General features: G+C 40.7%; 1 protein-coding gene across 1 annotated transcript in view; it reads left to right on the top strand.

Moving 5' to 3' along the window:
• Positions 1 to 15,303, top strand: part of LOC120043427 (collagen alpha-1(IX) chain-like) — a 43,367-nt gene extending 28,064 nt beyond the window's left edge. Inside the window, exons 21-33 of the mRNA XM_038988008.1 lie at positions 890 to 943; positions 1,033 to 1,047; positions 1,312 to 1,365; positions 1,767 to 2,427; positions 3,047 to 3,118; positions 6,332 to 6,367; positions 8,073 to 8,117; positions 8,240 to 8,272; positions 9,889 to 10,035; positions 11,227 to 11,281; positions 13,520 to 13,708; positions 13,808 to 13,885; positions 15,107 to 15,303. Of these exons, the coding sequence (XP_038843936.1) occupies positions 890 to 943; positions 1,033 to 1,047; positions 1,312 to 1,365; positions 1,767 to 2,427; positions 3,047 to 3,118; positions 6,332 to 6,367; positions 8,073 to 8,117; positions 8,240 to 8,272; positions 9,889 to 10,035; positions 11,227 to 11,281; positions 13,520 to 13,708; positions 13,808 to 13,885; positions 15,107 to 15,303 (1,636 nt within the window). The remainder of the gene's footprint in view (positions 1 to 889; positions 944 to 1,032; positions 1,048 to 1,311; positions 1,366 to 1,766; positions 2,428 to 3,046; positions 3,119 to 6,331; positions 6,368 to 8,072; positions 8,118 to 8,239; positions 8,273 to 9,888; positions 10,036 to 11,226; positions 11,282 to 13,519; positions 13,709 to 13,807; positions 13,886 to 15,106) is intronic.
• Positions 15,304 to 17,820: the final 2,517 nt, after the last annotated feature.

The raw sequence follows: 17,820 nt of genomic DNA on the forward strand, positions 1-17,820 counted from the left end.
TGACCTGACCTGACTGTCCTGACACTGACCTGACTGTCTTGACCTGACCTTACTGTCCTGACACTGACCTGACTGACCTGACTGTCCTGACACTGACCTGACTGTCCTGAAACTGACCTGACTGTCCTGACACTGACCTGACTGTCCTGACACTGACCTGACTGTCCTGACACTGACCTGACTGTCCTGACACTGACCTGACTGTCCTGACACTGACCTGACTGTCCTGACACCGGCCCGACTGTCCTGACACTGACCCGACTGTCCTGACCTGACCTGACTGTCCTGACCTGACCCGACTGTCCTGACCTGACCTGACTGTCCTGACACTGACCCGACTGTCCTGACCTGACCTGACTGTCCTGACCTGACCTGACCCGACTGTCCTGACCTGACCCGACTGTCCTGACCTGACCTGACCCGACTGTCCTGACCTGACCCGACTGTCCTGACCTGACTGTCCTGACCTGACCCGACTGTCCTGACCTGACTGTCCTGACACTGACCCGACTGTCCTGACACTGACCTGACTGTTCTGACACTGTCCTGACACTGACCTGACTGTTCTTACACTGTTCTGACACTGACATGATATACTTAATCTCAGACACACAGAACTGAGTTCTGGGAGGAAATGTGTTAGAAAAGATTCTACATTGAGGAGTGGAATCCGGGCAGTAGCTCCACCCCCTTCTCTCTGTACGTTTGGGGCAAGTCTATGGGCCAAATGTCCCAAATCAGTGAGGAAAAAATCTGCACATTGGACAAAGTTCCTCGTTAGTTGTGGCATCCCAGTCTGTTGACAGACACTCCAATACCATCCTATGGTACGTGTATCTGTCCACGAGAGATTATGACACTAAACTCTGTTTCTGTTGCTCTATTTCAGGGTAGCTCTGGAGAGGCAGGTCTTCTTGGAACAATGGGATCTGCTGGTAAAACAGTAAGTCCAAATCAAATCCAAGTTTATTTAAAATGCATTTCAAGTTGTCCATACAGTAACAACCTGTTCACTGTGATGTCTCTGTGTAGGGAGAGCAAGGCAAAGTAGGAGGTCTAGGACCCATTGGACCCATTGGCGGACCAGTGAGTATCCTTTCATTTATTATATTTCCCAGCAGGCAAAGCTGTTTTTGTGACGCCATCACAACCAGATTACAACTGGTAGTAATTGGGTTACAATGATGTCGGTGATGTCAATGCAACCAGTTTTGCCCTCTGGGTTCCATTTTAATGTCCTTTATCGTGCATTAATGTGTAATAAAACAAGCCTCTTCTTCTCTCTTATAATTTCCTTTGACATCTCTCTAGGGAGACAGAGGAGAACAAGGACCAGGCGGTCCACCGGGTAAACCAGGAGCCAGGGTGAGTTATTGTTGTTATTGTTGTTGTTGTTGTTGTCTGGTTGCTGTGTGATGCTGTGTGTCTTCGTGCCAGGTATAATATGAGGATTAATGAAAGGAAACATACTTTGTAACAACGACTCAATGATGACAACATTAGACTGGAACACCAAGAATCTTCACAGAGAGAGAGAGAGAGAGAGAGAGAGAATGAGAGAGAGAGAGAGAGAATGAGAGAGAGAGAGAGAGAGAGAGAGAGAGAGAGAGAGAGAGAGAATGAGAGAGAGAGAATGAGAGAGAGAGAGAATGAGAGGGAGAGACTGAAACAAAGAGAAGATGAAGAATGAGAAAAAGAAGAGAAAGAGAGGGGGAGGGGGGACCTGGCTGTGTTTACAGAGAGTGGGGACCTGGCTGTGGTTACAGAGAGGGGGACCTGGCTGTGGTTACAGAGAGTGTGGATCTGGCTGTGGTTACAGAGAGTGGGGACCTGGCTGTGGTTACAGAGAGTGTGGACCCGGCCGTGGTTACAGAGAGTGTGGATCTGGCTTTGGTTACAGAGAGTGGGGACCTGGCTGTGGTTACAGAGAGTGGGGACCTGGCTGTGGTTACAGAGAGGGGGGACCTGGCTGTGGTTACAGAGAGTGGGGACCTGGCTGTGGTTACAGAGAGTGGGGACCTGGCTGTGGTTACAGAGAGGGGGACCTGGCTGTGGTTAAAGAGAGGGGGGACCTGGCTGTGGTTACAGAGAGGGGGACCTGGCTGTGGTTACAGAGAGTGGACCTGGCTGTGGTTACAGAGAGTGGGGACCTGGCTGTGTTTACAGAGAGGGGGGGACCTGGCTGTGGTTACAGAGAGTGTGGACCTGGCTGTGGTTACAGAGAGTGTGGACCTGGCTGTGGTTACAGAGAGGGGGGACCTGGCTGTGGTTACAGAGAGTGTGGACCTGGCTGTGTTTACAGCGAGTGGACCTGGCTGTGGTTACAGAGAGGGGGACCTGGCTGTGTTTACAGAGAGTGGGGACCTGGCTGTGGTTACAGAGAGGGGGGACCTGGCTGTGGTTACAGAGAGGGGGGATCTGGCCGTGGTTACAGAGAAATTCCCCAGAGAATAGGCCTGAATGGGATCTCAGGATCTCACACAGAGGCTATTTTCACAGTCAGGAGAGAATGAGGACCAGGGCCAGCTGGCTGAAAGAGCCTTCTGTTCCTTTGGCATTCCTCACACACACACGGTCAGCAACCAACGGTGTGCCCAGCACAGAGAACAAAGAGACACACACACATAAGCATACACAATAAAAATTGCAGCCAGGTATTTAGAAATTATCTTTCTTTCGTGCACGTTTTGAGTCACGACCCTGATATAGCCGTCTCATGAACAGTTCATTAACCCAGTGTATGTTGTCCTAATGACTGAAGAGCTTGTGGGCATAGTTTCTCCATACTCTGCTGTCTGAGGTTTCCACTACTTTCTGCTGTAGTGTTCTGTAGGTTTAGATATTTACATACAGTATTCCGTTTAGCAGAGGCTTTTCTTCTTACAGTCATGCGTCAATACATTTTACATGTTGGCTGTCCCAGTAATCTAACCCACAATCCTGGCACTGCAAGCACCTTGCTCTAACCAACTGAGTCATACAGTACATATAGTAGTGTGGTGTTGACCTCTGACCTCATTGTTGTCTCTCTACCTTTGTTTTGTAGGGACCTAAAGGGGATCTTGGTCTTTCTGGTGTTCCCGGACCCCCAGGCCTCCCCGGAGTGAAGGGAGAGAGGGTAAGATAAGAGGACGTTCTATTCTGACTGGTGTCTATCCCCTCTGTAGAGACCTGCCGTCCGGTGGGGAAACAAACACTTCTGTTATACAACTAAACAAACTACTGCTATTATACAATTAAACAAACTGTTATACAACTAAACACACTACTGCTATTATACAACTAAACAAACTACTGCTATTATACAACTAAACAAACTACTGCTATTATACAACTAAACACACTACTACTATTATACAACTAAACAAACTACTACTATTATACAACTAAACAAACTACTACTATTATACAACTAAACAAACTACTGCTGTTATACAACTAAACACACTACTGCTATTATACAACTAAACAAACTACTGCTATTATACAACTAAACAAACTACTGCTATTATACAACTAAACACACTACTACTATTATACAACTAAACAAACTACTACTATTATACAAATAAACAAACTACTGCTATTATACAACTAAACAAACTACTGCTATTATACAACTAAACACACTACTGCTGTTATACAACTAAACAAACTACTGCTATTATACAACTAAACAAACTGTTATACAACTAAACACACTACTGCTGTTATACAACTAAACAAACTACTGCTATTATACAACTAAACAAACTGTTATACAACTAAACACACTACTGCTATTATACAACTAAACAAACTACTGCTATTATACAACTAAACAAACTGTTATACAACTAAACAAACTACTACTATTATACAACTAAACAAACTACTGCTATTATACAACTAAACAAACTACTACTATTATACAACTAAACAAACTACTGCTATTATACAACTAAACACACTACTGCTGTTATACAACTAAACAAACTACTGCTGTTATACAACTAAACAAACTACTGCTGTTATACAACTAAACAAACTACTGCTATTATACAACTAAACAAACTACTACTATTATACAACTAAACAAACTACTGCTATTATACAACTAAACAAACTACTACTATTATACAACTAAACAAACTACTACTATTATACAACTAAACAAACTACTACTATTATACAACTAAACAAACTACTTCTCATTGGATTAAGTCTCCCTGGAGCGTTTACGTTCTGCAGGCCAGATATTTGATGAAAAGATAGAGAGTAAGCTCAACTGAAGAGCACTGTGGCTTGTGTTTAGTCGTTTCAGGTTCCACAGACTTCTTATGACAATTTCCCATTTTCATGAAACCACCAGTTTTGATTGGACTTTCCACAGTTCTGTACAATCATGAAGACAGCAATTTAGCCTCAATTACTAGCTAATAGAAAGTCAAAGTCTTACCATATGCACCTGACAAGGACACATACTTTGTGAAATACATCGTTTTGACCCCCTCTAGTGTTACACGTTCAATCATGCATTCATAAGACCAGTCTTGCTGTTGCTTTACATAGTAGTATAACTAGTGTTGTTGTCTAACTGTATAACTGTACTGTATAACTTTACATAGTAGTATAACTAGTGTTGTTGTCTAACTGTATAACTGTACTGTATAACTTTACATTGTAGTATAACTAGTGTTGTTGTCTAACTGTATAACTGTACTGTATAACTTTACATAGTAGTATAACTAGTGTTGTTGTCTAACTGTATAACTGTACTGTATAACTTTACATAGTAGTATAACTAGTGTTGTTGTCTAACTGTATAACTGTACTGTATAACTTTACATAGTAGTATAACTAGTGTTGTTGTCTAACTGTATAACTTTACATTGTAGTATAACTAGTGTTGTTGTCTAACTGTATAACTGTACTGTATAACTTTACATAGTAGTATAACTAGTGTTGTTGTCTAACTGTATAACTGTACTGTATAACTTTACATAGTAGTATAACTAGTGTTGTTGTCTAACTGTACTGTATAACTTTACATAGTAGTATAACTAGTGTTGTTGTCTAACTGTATAACTGTACTGTATAACTTTACATAGTAGTATAACTAGTGTTGTTGTCTAACTGTATAACTGTACTGTATAACTTTACATAGTAGTATAACTAGTGTTGTTGTCTAACTGTATAACTGTACTGTATAACTTTACATAGTAGTATAACTAGTGTTGTTGTCTAACTGTATAACTGTACTGTATAACTTTACATAGTAGTATAACTAGTGTTGTTGTCTAACTGTATAACTGTACTGTATAACTTTACATAGTAGTATAACTAGTGGTGTTGTCTAACTGTATAACTTTACATTGTAGTATAACTAGTGTTGTTGTCTAACTGTATAACTGTACTGTATAACTTTACATAGTAGTATAACTAGTGTTGTTGTCTAACTGTATAACTGTACTGTATAACTTTACATTGTAGTATAACTAGTGTTGTTGTCTAACTGTATAACTGTACTGTATAACTTTACATAGTAGTATAACTAGTGTTGTTGTCTAACTGTATAACTGTACTGTATAACTTTACATAGTAGTATAACTAGTGTTGTTGTCTAACTGTATAACTGTACTGTATAACTTTACATTGTAGTATAACTAGTGTTGTTGTCTAACTGTATAACTGTACTGTATAACTTTACATAGTAGTATAACTAGTGTTGTTGTCTAACTGTATAACTGTACTGTATAACTTTACATAGTAGTATAACTAGTGTTGTTGTCTAACTGTATAACTGTACTGTATAACTTTCCATAGTAGTATAACTAGTGTTGTTGTCTAACTGTATAACTGTACTGTATAACTTTACATAGTAGTATAACTAGTGTTGTTGTCTAACTGTATAACTGTACTGTATAACTTTACATAGTAGTATAACTAGTGTTGTTATCTAACTGTATAACTGTACTGTATAACTTTACATAGTAGTATAACTAGTGTTGTTGTCTAACTGTATAACTGTACTGTATAACTTTACATAGTAGTATAACTAGTGTTGTTGTCTAACTGTATAACTGTACTGTATAACTTTACATAGTAGTATAACTAGTGTTGTTGTCTAACTGTATAACTGTACTGTATAACTTTACATAGTAGTATAACTAGTGTTGTTGTCTAACTGTATAACTGTACTGTATAACTTTCCATAGTAGTATAACTAGTGTTGTTGTCTAACTGTATAACTGTACTGTATAACTTTACATAGTATTATAACTAGTTAACTGTTTAACTGTACTGTAGTTTAAAGATTTTCAATACTGAACTGATTTCTCCTCAACTTCAGGGAGAAGCTGGCGAGGGAGGACCGAAAGGGGAGCAGGTAAAACATCCATGTTTTAAAATGTCTGTTTATCTCTCACAACAATATTTGGCTGTATCTTAAAGTCAGTTTGATACTCCACCAGCAGAGTGTGAATGGGCCCGTTCCAGTTTCAAGTTTTATTAGTCATATGTACAGATACACATGGTATACACCGTCCAATGAAATGCTTACTAGCAGGTTCCTTCTGGACAACGCAACAACAATAAGAAATAATACAAGATAAGAATATGAACGTAAAGTAAATGGTTCAGTAGATTTATAGTCCAACATAGTAGAATAACAATTTATAGTCCAATATTTATACACGTTTTGGTGGGCAAGTGGTTAAATTGTGCAGTATTTAGCAATCATAATAATAATCTGGTAGCAGCTGTTGAGGTGTGTGTGTGTGTGTGTGTGTGTGTGTGTGTGTGTGTGTGTGTGTGTGTGTGTGTGTGTGTGTGTGTGTGTGTGTGTGTGTGTGTGTTTCTAACTTACCCTTGGCATTTGTTATATCCAGAAGAGAGATTTTACCCCAAATAATTGATGTTTGTTTGGTGTGTGTGTGTGTGTGTGTGTGTGTGTGTGTGTGTGTGTGTGTGTGTGTGTGTGTGTGTGTGTGTGTGTGTGTGTGTGTGTGTGTGTGTGTGTGTGTGTGTGTGTGTGTGTGTGTGTGTGTGTTTCTAACTTACCCTTGGCATTTGTTATATCCAGAAGAGAGATTTTACCCCAAATAATTGATGTTTGTTTGGTGTGTGTGTGTGTGTGTGTGTGTGTGTGTGTGTGTGTGTGTGTGTGTGTGTGTGTGTGTGTGTGTGTGTGTGTGTGTGTGTGTTTCTAACTTACCCTTGGCATTTGTTATATCCAGAAGAGAGATTTTACCCCAAATAATTGATGTTTGTTTGGTGTGTGTGTGTGTGTGTGTGTGTGTGTGTGTGTGTGTGTGTGTGTGTGTGTGTGTGTGTGTGTGTGTGTGTGTGTGTGTGTGTTTCTAACTTACCCTTGGCATTTGTTATATCCAGAAGAGAGATTTTACCCCAAATAATTGATGTTTGTTTGGTGTGTGTGTGTGTGTGTGTGTGTGTGTGTGTGTGTGTGTGTGTGTGTGTGTGTGTGTGTGTGTGTGTGTGTGTGTGTGTGTGTGTGTGTGTTTCTAACTTACCCTTGGCATTTGTTATATCCAGAAGAGAGATTTTACCCCAAATAATTGATGTTTGTTTGGTGTGTGTGTGTGTGTGTGTGTGTGTGTGTGTGTGTGTGTGTGTGTGTGTGTGTGTGTGTGTGTGTGTGTGTGTGTGTGTGTGTGTGTGTGTTTCTAACTTACCCTTGGCATTTGTTATATCCAGAAGAGAGATTTTACCCCAAATAATTGATGTTTGTTTGGTGTGTGTGTGTGTGTGTGTGTGTGTGTGTGTGTGTGTGTGTGTGTGTGTGTGTGTGTGTGTGTGTGTGTGTGTGTGTGTGTGTGTGTGTGTGTTTCTAACTTACCCTTGGCATTTGTTATATCCAGAAGAGAGATTTTACCCCAAATAATTGATGTTTGTTTGTTTGGTGTGTGTGTGTGTGTGTGTGTGTGTGTGTGTGTGTGTGTGTGTGTGTGTGTGTGTGTGTGTGTGTGTGTGTGTGTGTGTGTGTGTGTTTCTAACTTACCCTTGGCATTTGTTATATCCAGAAGAGAGATTTTACCCCAAATAATTGATGTTTGTTTGGTGTGTATGTGTAGGGGGGACAAGGTTCTGAGGGAACCTCTGGAGACAAAGGAGATGTTGTAAGTTATCACTCAAGCAAGGATTCATTGCATCTAACCCAACCTCACATTGGAGCCTTTTAAACAACACTTTATAACTCCACCTGTACTAATCCTCTGTGTTTTTCTCATTTGTATAATAGGGTGACCAAGGGGAATCTGGACCCAAAGGAGTGGTGAGTTCTGTACTTTTCTAGAAGCAGTTCCATGTCTCAACCAGGAATATAACTTGGAGACAGTTGGTCTACACCCATAGAGTGTTAGTAATAGTGCTAAGTTTAACCAACATTTAGGGTTTTAAAAAAAAAAGTGTTTTTAAACAACTAATTGACTGACTAGTAGAAAGAGGAGGAAGGGAAGCGGTCATATAAAAGAAAGCAGGAGCAAGGCACTCTTCATATAATTAATTAAAATGCTTTTATTAGTATGGCATGTTCAATAGAAACAAAGTTTTAAAAAATCTGACGCGTTTCGGCTGCATGGCCTTCATCAGGGAGTACAAAAAAATAATACAATGTCCTCTTTTGAACAGCTTTTCCAAATAGCCCTAATTAGAAGAGGGAGTGGTTACAAAATTGATTGGACACACCTAGTAAGCAATACTATACATTTTTACATTTACATTTTAGTCATTTAGCAGACGCTCTTATCCAGAGCGACTTACAGTAGAGTGCATACATTTTATTACATTTTTTTTTATTTTTACATTACATTACATTTTACATACGGAGACAAGGATATCCCTACCGGCCAAACCCTCCCTAACCCGGACGACGCTATGCCAATTGTGCGTCGCCCCACGGACCTCCCGGTTGCGGCCGGCTGCGACAGAGCCTGGGCGCGAACCCAGCCCAGCCTGGGCGCGAACCCAGAGACTCTGGTGGCGCAGCTAGCACTGCGATGCAGTGCCCTAGACCACTGCGCCACCCGGGAGGCCGGGGTATTTCACATTAAAAAGTGAAATACTGAAGCTATGTTATCATAAAAATAAGTATTTTTATTGACTGACGTTGTTTCAATGATTTGAATTCCATTTCGTTGGAGCTCCATGTGCAGTTTCTGTAGAGATAAATCAGATGAAGCCTGAACTGTATTTGGAATCAGGCTCAGCTAATGCACGTTTTGAGCAGAGTAAGACAGCTAAGGAGGTGGGGCCACAGGATGAGATCTCCAAGGTCATCCATTTCAGGCCTGTAACATCAGGGTTTCCTGTCATCCATTTCAGGCCTGTAACATCAGGGTTTTCTGTCATCCATTTCAGGCCTGTAACATCAGGGTTTTCTGTCATCCATTTCAGGCCTGTAATATCAGGGTTTTCTGTCATCCATTTCAGGCCTGTAAACATCAGGGTTTTCTGTCATCCATTTCAGGCCTGTAACATCAGGGTTTTCTTTCATCCATTTCAGGCCTGTAAACATCAGGGTTTTCTGTCATCCATTTCAGGCCTTTAACATCAGGGTTTTCTGTTATCCATTTCAGGCCTGTAACATCAGGGTTTTCTGTCATCCATTTCAGGCCTGTAACATCAGGGTTTTCTGTCATCCAAAATACAGTGATTCTTATATTATCTGCGCAGTAATAATATAGAGAGTTTGGAAGTGCTAGACCAGCCTGGGGACGAGATCTCTGCAATACCATCTTACGGGTTTTTCTTGTTCCAGATAAAAGCAGATATTAGTTTATTTCATGGCTCACCAGCGCCCCCGAAACTCAGAAGTCTTCATTGAGCATGTTCAGTACCACCCATGTAATGTGGTTCTGATCCAGCGGTCTCTCCCCTCTCTGTCTCCAGGTTGGAAACCCAGGAGAGCCTGGTAACAGAGGGCCAGAGGGTAGCAGAGGGCAGCCTGGCATCGAGGGCCCAGCTGGTACTCCTGGACCACGTGGCATGCAGGGCAACAGGGGCGTACCAGGAATCAGGGGGTCACAGGGACCGGCGGTAGGTACCACCAAACCCCCTCCACCCAAACCTTTGAAGACTATACACCTTAACTTACTTACAAACGTACTAACTTACATACTTACTTACATAGTAACTTGCTTGCTTACTTACATACTTACTAACTTACTAAATACTTACTTCCTTAATTACTTACATATCTACTTACTCACATACTTACTTGCTTGCTTATTTACTTAATGACTTACATACTTACTTAATTACTTACTTACGTACTCACATACTTACCTACTTACCCACTTACATACTTAAATACTTACATGCTTACTTACTAATTAACTTACTTGCTTACTTATATACCTACAAACTCACTTACGTACGTACTTACTTACTTACTTACTTATTTACATACATACATACCTACTTACTTACATACTTTCATACTTACTTACATACTTACTAACTTATTTACATACTTACTTACTTACAAATGTACTAACTTACTTCTAGGCCTTTCCCTCCTTCTGGGCCTTAGGCCATGGACAACAGTTTTCCCTCCTTCTGGGCCTTAGGCCATGGACAACAGTTTTCCCTCCTTCTGGACCTTAGGCCACGGACAACAGTTTTCCCTCCTTCTGGACCTTAGGCCATGGACAACAGTTTTCCCTCCTTCTGGACCTTAGGCCACGGACAACAGTTTTCCTCCTTCTGGGCCTTAGGCCATGGACAACAGTTTCCCTCCTTCTGGGCCTTAGGCCATGGACAACAGTTTTCCTCCTTCTGGGCCTTAGGCCATGGACAACAGTTTTCCTCCTTCTGGGCCTTAGGCCATGGACAACAGTTTCCCTCCTTCTGGGCCTTAGGCCATGGAAAACAGTTTTCCTCCTTCTGGGCCTTAGGCCATGGACAACAGTTTTCCCTCCTTCTGGGCCTTAGGTCATGGACAACAGTTTCCCTCCTTCTGGGCCTTAGGCCATGGAAAACAGTTTTCCTCCTTCTGGGCCTTAGGCCATGGACAACAGTTTTCCCTCCTTCTGGGCCTTAGGTCATGGACAACAGTTTCCCTCCTTCTGGGCCTTAGGCCATGGACAACAGTTTTCCAGTGTATCCAGCATAACACAACTAGGGCTTACAAAATGCATCTCAGAAGCTAAACTAACATGAGAAGCTACATCTATGTTTATTTAAGCTGTTTTCTCATCATTAACCTTTTGTTATGTTATCCTTCAGGGTAAAGAACCAAGCGATCAACACATCAGACAAGTCTGCATGAGAGTTATGCAAGGTAAGAATATTGCACACTGTCATTCCTTCAGTGTCTTTTAAATCAATGTATCCCACTCTACCTTTAAGTATAAACACTGTAATATCCCCACCCTTATTGTTTATACTATAGACCAGAGGTATTCAACTCTTACTCTATGAGGTCCGGAGCCTGCTGCTTTTCTGTCCTACCTAATAATGAATTGCACACAGCTAGTGTCACAGGTCTAAATCAGTCCCGGATTAGAGGCGAACAATGAACAAATGCAGTAGAACCGAGGTCCAGAGTTGAGTTTGGGGGATATAGCCTATCTGGCTTGACAGTTTGAAGAGAGGGAAGCAGAAAAAACCCCATCATAAATACACTTCAACATTTGTTAGTTTGATGGATAACAGACTCCTGAACCCCAGAAATGCTGAAGTTGCAGCCTGTTTTTTTTGTCTCTCTCCCTGGGCCCTCTTACTGTATCTCACCCCCTCCTCCCACTACCACTACTCTCCTCCTAAACTCGTTAATGTTTTATACCCAATGTGCTGAAAAATGTATTTCACCTTTAGAGGACCTGCACTTTTGCTAAAGCAGAAAAGCAAAGACTGGAATTTGGAGTGTAAAATACCATGGCCAAAAGCCTTAGGAGTTTTATGTTGAACTCTTGGCACCATAAATACACACATATATTTTTCAGTTTCTTAAGGATCGTACCCTTTTTTTAAATTTTCGCCTCAAATGACATACCCAAATCTAACTGCCTGTAGCTCAGGACCTGAAGCAAGGATATGCATAACATTTGAAAGGAAACACTTTGAAGTGTGTGGAAATGTGAAATTAATGTAGGAGAATATAACACATTAGATCTGGTAAAAGATAATACAATCAAAAAAACATACATTTTTATTTATTTTTGTGTTCCATCATCTTTGAAATGCAAGAGAAAGGCCATACATTAAGGTAGGATCCTAGGTGTAATTTAGATTCTGTCCACAAGATGGCAGCAGTGTGTGTGCAAAGTTTCAGACTGATCCAGAGAACAATTACCTCACCATACAATATTTTGCATCAAGTCTGCCAGGAGTTTGCCCAAATGTGCCGAATTGGTCAATTTATACATTTTCAAGTACATAACTATAGAGAACATACAAAAATGCTATGGTAATAAAAAATTCAAGTTTAACACTCCCAGGAATGTCATACATGATGGATCTAGATCATGATGGATCTAGATGGCTGAGCGGGGTGGGTGTGGAGCCAGAGACAGCAGTGGGGTTAAACTGTAGAACCCAGTTCCTACATTTAAATATTTAAAAAATGACACTACATTTTATCTCTGGGACCCTCAGGATCACAAATCAGAGCAAGATTACTGAATGTAAGTACATCACCTTCAGAGGTGAATGTATCAAACCACCAGCCGTGATAAAAGTGTTTTGTTGTGCACTATCCTCAAACAATAGCATGGTATGTTTTGTGTGTAATAGCTACTGTAAATTGGACACTGCAGTTAGTTAACAATAATTTAAGCTTTCTGCCCGTATAAGACATGTCTCTGTCCCGGATGGTTGGCTGTTGTTTACAATGTTTTCTAGTCACATTATCGCATATTGAGCAACAACTGTCCCGGTTTAGGGACACCAATCCTTTAGAGCTGAATGTTTTCCAATAAGTATTTTCACTCTGCTCAATTTACTGAGGCAGACTTGAATGTGTAAGAATAAGAAGGGACTACAATTTTTATAACATTTATAAAAAGGCCTTCATTAAAGTTCCAATGCAGCCATTTTTATCTCAATATCAAATCATTTCTGGGAAAACAATTGAGTACCTTATTGTGATTGTTTCAAATTGAAATGGCCAAAAATAAACAAAAATAGCTATTTAGCAAAGAGACATTTCTCAAACAAGAATTTTGCTAACACTGTCTGGGAGTGGTCTAAGTGGGGAGGGTAAAACTGAAAACTAGCTGTTATGGCAAAGAGGTTTGGAACTCTCTTTCTTATTGGTCTATTAACTGATTTACCACCCGGTGATGTCACCAGGCAGGCCAAAACTCCATCCCACCAAAAGAGGCAGAAATTTCAGGCGGTCTTTTCAAACAGTCCTACACTAAAAGGGAATTATCCTAATTTTCACAATTTCACCAACATTAAAGTGTGGAAATATATATAAAACAAAGGAAAATCCCATTTTGGACTGCACTGGGCCTTTAATACATTTGATTGATTAATTGTTTGCTCATCATTCCCTTTCCTCTTGCTCCAACAGAGCAGCTAGCCCAGTTGGCTGCCAGTCTAAGGAGGCCGGAGTCTGGAGCAGCGGGCCTGCCTGGTAAGCCAGGGCCTCCTGGTCCTGCCGGACCCCCAGGGGACAGTGGCTTCCCTGGGCAGGCTGGAGCAAGAGGACTGCCTGGCCTCAAAGGACCTCCAGGACTCCTGGGACTCAAAGGACCCAAAGGTGGGGAGAGGATTTGTAATGTTACTGTTATTTGAAAATGTGAAAGCAAAATTCAGAGTTTTAGAATAACTCTTGTAATTAACATGCTGTGTGGCGCAGGTGAAATGGGCGACAGAGGAGACCGAGGTCCCACGGTGCGAGGGGCCAAGGGCCAGCCAGGACCTCCCGGTCTACCAGGTGAGTGACATCGACCTTGATCGCCATGGAGCTTACTTTTTCTTTATGTTCTAATCTTAGTCTTGGTCTTGGAGGTTGTAGATATTCTAGTCTTGGTCTTGGAGGTTGTAGATATTCTAGTTTTGGTCTTGGAGGTTGTAGATATTCTAGTCTTGGTCTTGGAGGTTGTAGATATTCTAGTCTTGGTCTTGGAGGTTGTAGATATTCTAGTTTTGGTCTTGGAGGTTGTAGATGTTCTAGTCTTGGTCTTGGAGGTTGTAGATATTCTAGTCTTGGTCTTGGAGGTTGTAGATATTCTAGTCTTGGTCTTGGAGGCTGTAGATATTCTAGTCTTGGTCTTGGAGGTTATATATATATTCTAGTCTTGGTCTTGGAGGTTGTAGATATTCTAGTCTTGGTCTTGGAGGTTGTAGATATTCTAGTCTTGGTCTTGGAGGTTGTAGATATTCTAGTCTTGGTCTTGGAGGTAGTATTTTCTTAATAGCACTGACTTGGCTAAAAAATACTTTTTTTAGGGAAAATTTTCTTGATATGATTGTGATGTGTTGTTGTCTCACCTAGCTATCTTAATGCACTAATTGTAAGTCACTCTGGATAAATGTTGCTAAACGACTAAAACGTAAAATGTACACATTTCCTAGAATGTTTTAGTCTTGGTCTTGGCGGTATTAGATGTTCTAGTGTTGGTCTTGGAGGTTCTAAATGTTCTAGCCTTGGTCTTAGAGGTTGTAGATATTCTAGTCTTGAGGTGCGTTGAACAAGGAAAGAGTTTGCTAACATACTGTATTCCATTTGGTTTTGAGTTTGGCCGCAACCGTTCGCTATCATTAGCACAAGGTCTGAGAACATAAGTCTCTGTTTCAGGTCTAAACTGCTTTCTAAAAATAACCAAGTGGCCATGTAGACTTTATACAATATTTAGTAGGAATAGCTAAGTCATTTCAGTTTGAATATTGTCGCTAAAAAGTCACAGTAATCCTTTTAAAAAAGTAGCTGTTTGATGTTTCACCGTAACATTTTGTAATGTTCATTCAAGTCATTCAACTGTAATTGTTACTCTGACAACATGTAAGCCACAAACAGAAGCCTTATTGATCTCGCCTTTGGTCTTAGAGTCTCTAGAATGTTCTAGTCTTGAGTCTTTGAGGTTCTGGACGTTCTACTTTGGTCTAAGATGGTCTAGTTAACTCTTCTCTAACTCTAACTCTTCTCCCTCCACAGGTGAGCCCGGAAAGCCTGGTTATGGTCAGGAGGGACGTGACGGCGAGAGAGGACCTCCAGGTGTTCCTGGCCAGGCTGGTGTACCTGGGCCTCCTGGTAATGCTGGCCCCAACGGCTACTGCGACCCATCGTCCTGCAACCTTAGACCGGGGGACATTGACACCAGCATCAAGGGCCCGGAGGGAACTAGAAACTAGAGCCACCACCCAGTGGAGGCTGGTGTCACTTTAAATCTGAGGATTGGATGTAATGGATGTAATGGAATGAATGGAACAGTTTCAAACACCTTGGATTCGGTTCCATTTATTCCATTACAACCTTCACTATGACCCATCCTCCCTTCACCAGCTTCCACTGCCCAACACCCAGAGAGGGGTAGAGACAGAGACAAAGACTAAGATGGCAGATGGACAGCTCTCCCACCCCAACCCTGGGAGCACACAACATTCTCACAGCCTCTCTACTCTGAAGGCTGTTGCTGTAAAGTGGTCCATTCTAAGGTATCTGCAGTGTTTTGTGAGAGTGTTCTGTGCTAGCCAGATCTCTTTCAGATATGAAGGAGTCTTCCACTTCCACAAATGCAAAACAAAATTAAGTATTTTGTTGCAAAACAATAATAATCCTGAACCTGTTTGGATGTGTAACAGTTTTTTACATGACAGATTTTCTTATTTTCTTTTGTTGTTTTCAGAAAAGGGTGCTCTATTTTAAGATATTAATGTTTTGAAGACAATATTTTTTTTTTCAACTGTCCCTGTAAACCTAGATGTCCTTAATAACCACCAGACATGCTACCTGTCCTTAACAACCACCAGACATGCCAACTGTCCTTATTAACCACCAGACATGCTACCTGTCCTTAACAACTACCAGACATGCCACCTGTCCTTAATAACCACCAGACATGCTACCTGTCCTTAACAACCACCAGACATGCCAACTGTCCTTATTAACCACCAGACAAACACCTGTCCTTAACAACCACAAGACATGCACCTGTCCTTAATAACCACCAGACAAACCACCTGTCCTTAATAACCACCAGACAAACACCTGTCCTTATTAACCACCAGACAAACACCTGTCCTTAATAACCACCAGACATGCTACCTGTCCTTATTAACCACCAGACAAACACCTGTCCTTATTAACCACCAGACAAACACCTGTCCTTATTAACCACCAGACAAACACCTGTCCTTATTAACCACCAGACAAACACCTGTCCTTAACAACCACCAGACATGCACCTGTCCTTAATAACCACCAGACAAATCACCTGTCCTTAATAACCACCAGACAAACACCTGTCCTTATTAACCACCAGACAAACACCTGTCCTTATTAACCACCAGACAAACACCTGTCCTTATTAACCACCAGACAAACACCTGTCCTTATTAACCACCAGACAAACACCTGTCCTTATTAACCACCAGACAAACACCTGTCCTTATTAACCACCAGACAAACACCTGTCCTTATTAACCACCAGACAAACACCTGTCCTTATTAACCACCAGACCATCACCTGTCCTTATTAACCACCAGACAAACACCTGTCCTTATTAACCACCAGACAAACACCTGTCCTTATTAACCATCTGGCTGTATGTTCCCTTTCCTCCTTTCCTCACACTGAAACAGCTGTATACTGTAGCCTACATGTTGATTTCAGCAGCGGCTCCATCCACATCAACATCAGCTAATTCCTCCCCAATAAAGTAAAACCATAAAGCAATACCAGGATTGCCTTTAGCCCAAAGTGTATTTTTTTGTATTTCTAATGTACTGCATCATGTTTTGTATTGAAGTATCATATACCAAAGATAGACCTGGTGAAAACAGTGATATCAGTTTGTACAGAAAACACCTGGTGTATTTCCAGCACCCTGCTTTCCTTCCAGAAATCTAAATAAAGAGAAAGAAGATAGGACTGACACCAAACCACACTGACTGACTGACTGACCTTCCATATATGCTGTACATCTCTGTAAATTGTTTTCAATTGTGGTTAATTATATTTACTACAAAAATAACTATCCTGATGATTGAATGTGAGGCTTGTTCTCATTGTAGAGTGTGAGGAGGATTCTGAGAGATTATTATTTTGAATATAAATGGAATATTCCCTTCACAGTATTCTGTTCACTGTTGAGTACTATGTCAGCCATAGAAATGAAGTCACTAGAATGGCAATTCCAATGCGATTCTATTTCTATGTGAATTCCTCACAGGGTTTGGAGAGATGGAGAAAAGGAAGTCAGTTGTTTCTATTTTATTATATGATGATGATAACGATACTATTTGAGGGTGACATCACAGTTTGTACAAATATCTAGGAGGAGGATCTAGAAATGTCAAATAAATTCTCAAATGTATTTTTTTCTGTGACTTTGTTCACTCCTAATAAAGCAATGCCGCGGTCAGTTTTAAAATGTATTTCCAACTCTCAGGAAGTTTTTAAAACATTGTACTCAAATGTACTGCTGGAATACCCAGAATAAGCAATATCTTCTCAGAAAACATAACCTTGATGAAGAGAATATAAAAAATGATCTTATAAAGCTCTTGAATCAGTTTATTGACATAAATAATAGACAATCTGGTATTCAAAACATAGTTTCATATAACACAAACATGTGACAGTTAATTAAGGAATTGACCATGCATAGAAATATTCAGTAAATTCTACCTTTCTGGAAATATGTGAT

The sequence above is a fragment of the Salvelinus namaycush genome, unplaced genomic scaffold (genome assembly GCF_016432855.1).
Source record: "Salvelinus namaycush isolate Seneca unplaced genomic scaffold, SaNama_1.0 Scaffold909, whole genome shotgun sequence".
Lineage (NCBI taxonomy): Eukaryota > Metazoa > Chordata > Actinopteri > Salmoniformes > Salmonidae > Salvelinus > Salvelinus namaycush.